The sequence below is a fragment of the Gregarina niphandrodes genome (assembly GCF_000223845.1).
Source record: "Gregarina niphandrodes unplaced genomic scaffold scaffold00002, whole genome shotgun sequence".
Classification (NCBI taxonomy): Eukaryota; Apicomplexa; class Conoidasida; order Eugregarinorida; family Gregarinidae; genus Gregarina; species Gregarina niphandrodes.
Genome location: NW_011645774.1, coordinates 188,850 through 197,478, shown reverse-complemented (window position 1 = coordinate 197,478; position 8,629 = coordinate 188,850). Strand labels below are relative to the sequence as shown.

The following is an 8,629-nucleotide window of genomic DNA, read 5'->3' as shown; positions in this document are numbered from 1 at the left end:
CCCTTTCTCGCTCGCTCTGCCTGCCACCCCACTAGCCACCCCCTGCCTACTAAATTCAATTCGCACAGATTCCTAGTGCCAACAAATATGTTGGTTGGCGAATTCAAATACATTATTCACAAGCACATAAAACAATCGTCTTGTGGGACTTCGGCAATGACTCACGAGAAGACCATCTATTTATTTATCAATGGCACAGCTCTAAAGGCTGGAGCGTTGATGCAAGAAGTAAGTGCACTACAACCTGGTACGGTAAACCGCGATGCCTGGTACCCGAGCGACCTTGAACTACACTTGACGTACTGCGGCTGCAGCAGATTCTGCCTGCTGATATACTGCCACCACCCACTTGTGCACGTGCATTCGGGTGAGAGTGTGCACACACGTGTGTGGCTGATGTTTTGTTCATCAGATTTACGAAATGCATATGGCGGAGGACGGTTTCCTGTATATAGAGTACGCCGCAGAAAATACCTTGGGGTAAGTAGGTTTAGATAGTGGTAAATTTATTGGACTTCTGTGCGTCTTTGGCTGCGCATGATCTCCAGAAAATCGTTGAAGTTGATTTCGGAGTCTGCGGCGGACGAAGGACTGACTTCACGCATGATGTTGTCGATGTCCTTGGGACTGAGCGCTTCTTGCACAAAGCCCATGTTCAAGACCTTGTGCAGTTCGGCCTTGGTGATCACCCCGTCCCCGTCGAGGTCGAACACTCGGAAGGCAGCGCGGCACACGCTTTCCTGTTCGTAAAACTTGTGGTCGAGACAGGCGGCTATAAATTCGCTGTACTCAATGGCACCATTTCCGTCCCCGTCAATCTCATCGATGAGGACGCGGATCTCGGAAGTGATCTTGATGCCCATGTCCTTGAGTGCCTGCTCCAGTTCACTCTTGACCAGAGTACCTAAAACGACAACGCAACGTCAGAGGAGTCAGGGTAACGTCTAATGTTCAGGGGAGTAAGTGTGTTCAGAAAAATATATGTGTTCAGAGGATCATGATGGGATTGTGGGTGGAGCATGATGGAACGTCGGTGGAGGGAGATAGAGTGTGTGAGTGGAGGGAGGTAGAACGTCCGTGGAGGGAAGTACCTGTTGAGTTCTTGTCGATCCGGCTAAACAGATTGTGTAGAGCGGTGATGTCTGTTTCGCTGAGTTGGTATGCGACGGCTGTGAGCGCCAGCTGCTTCAGTTTGTTCGCTTTCCGGAATAGCCTGAATTTATTGATCAGCTCAGTTCCCAGCCGGTTACTGATAGGGCTGTCTTGGCTTATTCCTCCAGTGGTGTTGGTGTAGAAGGTGATCCAAGGGTGCTGCAAAGCTTCTGCAGCGGTTAGCCGTCTCCTCGGGTCATATGTCAGTAGTCTTCGAATGAGATCTTTACTGTAGTCAGCGACTCGTTTCCATGCCTTGGTATCAAAGTTATAAGAGCCGGCTTTGACTTTCTCGAGGATCTCCTTGTTATCCTTGCCATGGAACGGAGGATATCCGCAGAGAAGGATGTAAAGAATGACGCCGGCGCTCCAGAGATCGCACATCTTGTTGTAGCTGCCGAAGAGGACTTCGGGTGCAACATAATACGGCGTTCCCACAACACTTGTGAACCGGTGATTATGACTGCACTGGGCTGCAAAACCCCAATCAATCACTTTGACAGGTGCCACTGGTGACGGGTCGGCAAAGAGCAAGTTTTCGGGCTTCAAGTCGCGATGCATAATGTTCAGATTGTGGCAGTAAGCTATGGCAGAGAACACTTGCCGCATTATTGTAGCTGCGTATCTCTCACTCAGGTGCCCGGCCTTTATGATTCTATCAAACAGTTCCCCTCCTGTACACAACTCCATCACCAAGTGCAGGTTAACATCATCTTCATACACCTCGAATAAACGAATAATGGAGGGATGATCCAAAGACTTCATAATCAGTATCTCACGCCGAAGCCGCGATATGTTCTCAATCTTCGGTTTGTACACAGTCTTAATAGCTCGCAAAGCACCTGACCGCTTGTCCACCGCTTTCATCACAGAACCATAACTACCTTTACCCAGATTGCCTGCATCTCCTTTCCCTTGAAATTCATATATATCATCCAAAGTTGAGTTCTGTAGTATCTTCTCCTTCACAATAGAGGAACGGGATAAGGACACACGAGTGGCAGGCGAAGAAGACCCATCTGCCTTGAACGAACCCCGTGTATCCACTACAAACAAAACACACATTTCAACACAACGAAAACGGAGGGAAGGGGAGTGAGCACGGAAACGGAAACAGAAACGCAGACTAAACACGGAAAAGGCAGGAGAGAACACAGAATCAGGGGGATGCATACCGACGTCGTCCTTTTCTAGATTGATGATGTATTTTCCAGGTATCTTGGTTCCCGAGATCTTTTGGGGGTCTTTATCACATTTCGTACACAAGTGCTGGAAGGTATGTCTCTGCTGAGGCTCATCGGTCTTCTTATTATCATAAGCCATGCGGCATTAAAATGTGTTACCACAAAAAATTGATCTAAGCCCAGCATTTATATTACCCTGTATGGAGGGCTGATGGTTGTCAACGATCGACTGCCACAACCGCAATCGTTGCATTAAGCCCCTGTAACGCTTAGAAGGTTCACCTCCAGTCCCACCCCCCAAGCTCTTGTACTCTTTCTTCAACAACTTCTGCAAGTGACAGAACACTGTACGACATTTACCCAGATCCCCACACACTACGACCATATCTTCGAGTGCACGCTTCAGCAAGTCAAGATCAGATCCACGAGAGCCGTCCTGACTCGGCGGAACTTCAAGCAATTGGGGGCCGTCCTCAACAACCACATCATCGCGAGCGATGTCGTCGCCAGTGCCTGCGCTAGACTCGTAAAGGGATATCCAAAACTTGCTTGTTCTGTACCCCCGTCTATTTGCTCTGTCATCTGCATGCACCTCCCCCAGCCATTCCCACGTCCATTCCAGTGGGCTCGTAAACTGGAAGGTTCGAGGAACATCGAAAACACAAGAACTGCTCATTAGAGTCTCTAGCAGCGGCTCTCCTAAGCATTCCCAGTCGCCGATTACAAACCGGCTGATGCAGCAGTAGACGGTAATGGCGTACATTAAATCGTAGACCATGGCGGTCGAAAATGTTGTGCTTTCAGCGCAGCACACGTGTGTGCTGCTCATTGGATGTTTGGGAATCTCGTCAGCTGTATCCGATTCCCACCAGGGACGCCATTGCGGCATGATTTCTGTAGGGTTGAAGTATTGGAGCTCTTGGGGGGTGAAGTCCTCAAAATCAAGGGAGCCTTTCTGGCTTATTTTATCAGCAAGAGCCATCAGCCGTTCTTCCGTAAAGATGGGATCAGGTTCGCCTGCGAATTGTTCATCTGCCTTTTCCAGTTTGCGGTGGATTTCTTTGAGTTGCTTTTTGAATGGTTGCGGATTTTTGATTTTGTGGTTGCGCAGCGCTTCCTGGTCTAGTTCTTTTTTGGCGGCTTGGAAGCAAAGCTCATGGAACCGTTTATAGCAATTGAGAGAGCAGTAATCTCTGGCGCACCGTGGACAAGTATAGTTACCGTCGGATTCCTTACATTCACATAACATAAATTTTTTGCCAGTATTGCTTTCTTGTGGCGGCTTCTTTCTTGAGCCCTTTCAAGACAGGTATGCGAGAAATAAAAAATGCCAGTGCTGGAGGATGAGGGAGGCTCCGGTTATGAGTGCAGTGAGGAGTGTAAGATGATAAAGTCGTTTGACGACCTGGATTTGAAGCCGGAGCTCTTGCGGGGTTTGATGTCATATGGTTTGGAGAAACCGAGTGCAGTCCAGCAGCGCGCAATTTGGCCAATATTAACAGGTCGCGATGTGATAGTGCAATCGCAGTCTGGTACTGGCAAGACCTGTGTGTTTTGCCTGGGTAGTCTGCAGTGCATTTCGGTGACAAAGAAGAATCCCCAGGTGATCATCTTATCGCCCACGAGGGAATTGGCGGAGCAGTCGCAGAAGGTCTGTCTTGCGCTTGGTGATTATTTAAATGCGCAAGTACATTGCTGCATTGGCGGGAAAAGTGTGCGCGATGATGTCAGCGCATTAGAGGCCGGTGTACAGATCGTTAGCGGTACCCCCGGACGCGTGTTCCATATGATTAGCTTACGACATTTGAACTGCAAGGATGTCAAGATGCTCGTTTTGGACGAAGCCGATGAGATGTTGTCCAGAGGTTTCAAGACCCAGGTTTATGAAATCTACAGACACCTACCGCCAGACCTACAAGTAGTGCTGGTCAGCGCCACACTGCCACATGAGGTACTAGAACTTTCCACAAAGTTTATGAAAGACCCCTTCAAGGTTTTGGTAAATCGCGATGAACTGACTTTGGAGGGCATTCGTCAGTTCTTTGTCAGTGTTGAGAAGGAGGCCTGGAAATTTGATACCCTCACAGATTTATACGACACTCTTGTCATCACTCAAGCTGTCGTATTTTGTAACACCACGGAGAAAGTGGATTGGTTGGCCCAGAAAATGACCCAACTGAATTTCACTGTCGTAAAAATGCATGGTTCAATGCCTCAGGCAGAACGCGACGCGGTGATGGCTCAGTTCAGACGAGGTGACAAACGAGTACTTATCACTACCGACGTTTGGGGCCGAGGTATCGACGTCGCTCAGGTGAGTCTTGTTATCAACTACGACCTCCCCACCAACCGTGAACTATATATCCATCGCATCGGACGTTCTGGACGATTTGGCCGCAGGGGAGTTGCAATCAACTTTGTCAAAAATGAAGACGTCCGCATCTTGAGGGATATCGAGCAGTATTACTCCACTCAAATCGACGAAATGCCGATGAATGTCACTGATCTCATTTAGCATAATTTCAGCGCACACACGTGTGCGTGCCCGTCGGCGCGGTTGTTCGGGAGTTTTCTTTTCGCAAAAACCACCAGAGAAAGCGCCGATTCCATGTTGTCGAACCTATGGAGTAAGAGTGCGGGGGGAGCGACCTCTGTAATGTGATCATGGGTCTAACGTGGTTATGGGCTTCTTGTAGGACGACAAAATTAATACCGTTGATTCAGACCACCATAATTGGAAGCCAAACAGCCATAAGCGGTGATAGTAACAGTGTATTGGATTATTGGTTTCTAGGTTTACAAATAGTGTGCGATTGCGCGATTGTTTATATTGGACAGCAAGCATGGATTAGAGCTTACGCCGGTGCTAAAGCAACTTTGTTTTCTGGAGGATTGGTTAGATTTTGGTTCCTCACCATAGTTAACTTTGCCTTATTGTTAAGACTGGTATGTTATATTGCGACCCAATTCATTTCGACATACTTTATAATTTCTTGGGCTTATTACCTACCAAGTCTGGTTTCCCTGTCGGCTTATTCCTTACTTGTTGTGTTCTTTGGAGACATCCGGGATTTCAAAACTTCGCGCAATCTTAATTATGTAGCTCCTAGCTTGATCGCTTTTAACATACTGATTTATGTGCTCTTTGTAGTAGTGGCATCATTAGCGCACCTAAAGCATGCTCATCGAGAATTTAGAGCAGCAGGTTCGATATTCATTGGCGCTTTTCATTTACTTCTCAGTGTTACATGGCTGTACCAAGCCGGCGCGCTCGCAATAAGGCTCAATATGCACCCGTTCTCCGCTGTACGACTGCAAGACCCTTTACTAATGGATCTTAATGTTGATGCCCCATTAACGCAACGTGATTGCCTTACTCAGCATGATTGCTTTGCACAACACGATTGCCTAATGCAAAACGATTGCCTAATGCAAAACGATTGCCTAATGCAAAACGATTGCCTAATGCAAAACGATTGCCTTGCGCAAAGACTCGAGGAGTCATGTGATAGTGCACAAGAACCCGCCACGCATTGTTGTCTGCAGGTGTACGGACATTACGAGACAGACAGCAGACATTGTGCCAACAACCGTTATCAACACTATAAGGGCATATTGTGCCCCAAGAAATGCTGCCGGACTCTTATTCAAGAAGCAAAGGCGGTACGTTGGAGACTTTGGATGCTGACCATCTTATGCCCCCTGCTCTTCGGATTTTCTGCTGTGGTAGAGCTCCAAAGAGGGCTCTCCTGGCTGAAAGCGAACAGCCGGGAAGACGCCAAGGTCGGGTTCTTCACCGAGACTTGCTGGACCAACGTGATACTCTTTGTCTGCGAAATGGTACCAACAGCACTCTGCATTTCCGTGTTTGCCAATGACCATCAAGACGCACAAGAAATGTTACAGTGCTGACTCCCACCCGCCCGACAGTGAATATCTCGACCAGTGATGAACATGGCTGGATTTTATTGGGTCAAAAAGTCTTCCGTCACGTCTGGAGTCGGACCTCGGACGTTCGAAGATGTAGCGGAAGACGGCGTCGCCGCCTGCTCCACCGCCATGGCAGACGGAGCAGGGGACGGGAGCTGTCTGGAACCCCGGCGGGATCCAGCGGGGGAAGTCCGGTCTCCGACGGTCTTGGGCTCCTCTTGCGCCGACGGCGCGGGGTTAGCAGAAAGCTTGGGACTGCCTGGAATTTCGGGACTGCCAGGGGGCTTGGGACTGCCTGGAGCCTCAGGCGTGGTCACCGGTTTCGGACTCCCCATGGGTTTGGGTTCTGGGTGGGGACTTGCCGGGGTCTTTTGAACCTCCGAGGTCTTCTCAACTCCGAACGGTTTGGGAGCTGTTGGCGACGGGGGATGAGGCGACATAGCAAGACTAAGCGCCGGCGGTTGCTCAGTGCCTACATCTGGACTAGTGTGGGGACTCGCGATCCCCTCTGCTTTATTTGACGGGCTGGCTGGTCTTGAAGGGCTTGCCGGTCTGGCTGCCCTGAGTGGGCTTGCCGGCCTGGAGGGGCTGGCCGCCCTGAGCGGGCTTGCCGGCCTGGAGGGACTGGCAGCTCTGATTGGGCTTGCTGGTCTGGACAGAGGCTTGGTTCGGGGACTTGGTCTCGGACTCAGGTGCTGCTTATCCAGCACTGCGCCGGGGGAAACGTCTCCCACCCTCACAGGTCCGTCGATGAGCTGTTGTTTGTCCTCGGGAGGCGGGAGCTGTGTGATGGTGGGAACAGGACCCACGGGGGTGACGGGCGCGGGAGAAGGTGGCAGTCTTCCACTCGGCGAGACGTCACCCACGACTCTCTTTTTCCTTCCGCCCGCGTCACTCTGACTCTGTGTCCGGTAACGCTTCCTGCCCCCTGGCCCATCCATATCCAGCTGTATGAGCTCCTCTCCGCGACTTCTGCTTCGTGTCCTCACCATGTCTCGAGTCGCACATTTCTGGCATTTCTCTCACGCGGACCAGTCACCACACAAACTGACGTCACGAAGACTCAGCACAGGTCTAGACCCATTCCAGTACCCAACAAAGCCCGGACCCAGCCCAAAAAGCACCGAGTTTTGGCCCCCAATACTCCTTGCCCCCCATATCCTTTTAACTCCCATACATCGTTGCCTGTGGTTCTAAACGCATTTCCGGGAGGCACCGTGCCCCTCCGGGACCTCCCCACGTCGCCCCCGCGGCGGCACACCTTTTCGCGCCGCTCCGACATTTTATTGCCTCCAGCCCTTGGCGTTGGATTCTGCTCGCGCGCGTGTGTGTGGAGTCCCCTCGCACGTACCAGTCCGCCATGCAGTTCCACAGTCCGCCAGACCCTACTGAGTTACACTTGCCGAGCTGCAGACGTAACAGCTACGAAGACAGAACGGCGCGCATCGACCAAAAAAACCTTTTTGACATAAGACTTTGAGTGTTGAGTTTTAATTCATCATGGGTAAGGAGAAGCAGCATATCAACCTTGTTGTCATTGGCCATGTTGACTCTGGTAAGTCTACTACTACTGGCCATCTTATCTACAAGCTTGGTGGTATTGACCAAAGAACCATTGAGAAGTTCGAGAAGGAGTCTACCGAAATGGGCAAGGGTTCGTTCAAGTACGCTTGGATCCTTGACAAGTTGAAGGCTGAGCGCGAGCGTGGTATTACCATCGATATCGCCCTCTGGAAGTTCGAAACCCCCAGATTCGAGTACACCGTTATTGACGCCCCGGGCCACCGTGATTTCATTAAGAACATGATTACCGGTACGTCCCAAGCCGACGTTGCTCTTCTCGTCGTCCCCGCCGATATCGGTGGTTTCGAGGGTGCCTTCTCCAAGGAAGGTCAGACTCGCGAGCACGCTCTTCTCGCCTACACCCTTGGTGTCAGTCAGATGATTGTCGGCATCAACAAGATGGACGCTTGCGGCTACAAGCAGGACCGCTTCGATGAAATTCAGAAGGAAGTGTCTGGCTACCTCAAGCGCGTCGGCTACAAGGTTGACAAGATCCACTTCGTGGCTATCTCTGGTTTCATGGGTGACAACATGATTGAGAAGTCACCCAACATGCCTTGGTATAAGGGTTTGACCCTTGTGGAGGCCCTCGACAAGATGGAGGTCCCCAAGAGACCCGATGAGAAGCCCCTCCGTCTTCCCCTCCAGGACGTGTACAAGATTGGTGGTATCGGAACTGTGCCCGTTGGTCGTGTTGAGACTGGTACCCTTAAGCCCAACATGAGCGTCTGCTTCGCCCCCTCCGGTGTCACTACCGATGTCAAGTCCGTCGAAATGCATCACGTGCAGCTCGAGAAGGC

The 8,629-nt window shown here is 50.7% G+C and overlaps 7 protein-coding genes across 7 annotated transcripts; 4 read left to right on the top strand and 3 right to left on the bottom strand.

The window, feature by feature from the left end:
* GNI_011650 (putative autophagy protein 8i) lies at nucleotides 1–484 on the top strand (the record flags this gene model as incomplete). Its single annotated transcript, XM_011130523.1, has 2 exons — nucleotides 1–228; nucleotides 413–484. Coding segments are annotated over 2 exons (300 nt in total), but the record flags the coding sequence as incomplete, so codon positions are not given.
* A 22-nt stretch (nucleotides 485–506) lies between these two features.
* GNI_011640 (putative calcium-dependent protein kinase) lies at nucleotides 507–2,475 on the bottom strand (the record flags this gene model as incomplete). Its single annotated transcript, XM_011130522.1, has 2 exons — nucleotides 507–904; nucleotides 1,092–2,475. The coding sequence occupies 2 exons, from the start codon at nucleotides 2,473–2,475 to the stop codon at nucleotides 507–509; spliced, it is 1,782 nt and encodes a 593-aa protein (XP_011128824.1).
* A 6-nt stretch (nucleotides 2,476–2,481) lies between these two features.
* On the bottom strand, nucleotides 2,482–3,585 carry GNI_011630 (HIT zinc finger protein; the record flags this gene model as incomplete). Its single annotated transcript, XM_011130521.1, has 1 exon — nucleotides 2,482–3,585. One exon carries the CDS (start codon nucleotides 3,583–3,585, stop codon nucleotides 2,482–2,484), a length of 1,104 nt encoding a protein of 367 aa, XP_011128823.1.
* Nucleotides 3,586–3,663: 78 nt separating this feature from the next.
* On the top strand, nucleotides 3,664–4,851 carry GNI_011620 (DEAD box ATP-dependent RNA helicase; the record flags this gene model as incomplete). Its single annotated transcript, XM_011130520.1, has 1 exon — nucleotides 3,664–4,851. The coding sequence occupies one exon, from the start codon at nucleotides 3,664–3,666 to the stop codon at nucleotides 4,849–4,851; it is 1,188 nt and encodes a 395-aa protein (XP_011128822.1).
* Nucleotides 4,852–5,000: 149 nt separating this feature from the next.
* Nucleotides 5,001–6,248, top strand: GNI_011610 (putative transmembrane protein; the record flags this gene model as incomplete). Its single annotated transcript, XM_011130519.1, has 1 exon — nucleotides 5,001–6,248. The coding sequence occupies one exon, from the start codon at nucleotides 5,001–5,003 to the stop codon at nucleotides 6,246–6,248; it is 1,248 nt and encodes a 415-aa protein (XP_011128821.1).
* A 53-nt stretch (nucleotides 6,249–6,301) lies between these two features.
* GNI_011600 (hypothetical protein) lies at nucleotides 6,302–7,258 on the bottom strand (the record flags this gene model as incomplete). The annotated part of the gene is made up of 1 exon (XM_011130518.1): nucleotides 6,302–7,258. One exon carries the CDS (start codon nucleotides 7,256–7,258, stop codon nucleotides 6,302–6,304), a length of 957 nt encoding a protein of 318 aa, XP_011128820.1.
* Nucleotides 7,259–7,766: 508 nt separating this feature from the next.
* On the top strand, nucleotides 7,767–8,629 carry GNI_011590 (elongation factor 1-alpha; the record flags this gene model as incomplete). Its single annotated transcript, XM_011130517.1, has 1 exon — nucleotides 7,767–8,629. A coding segment is annotated over one exon (863 nt), but the record flags the coding sequence as incomplete, so codon positions are not given.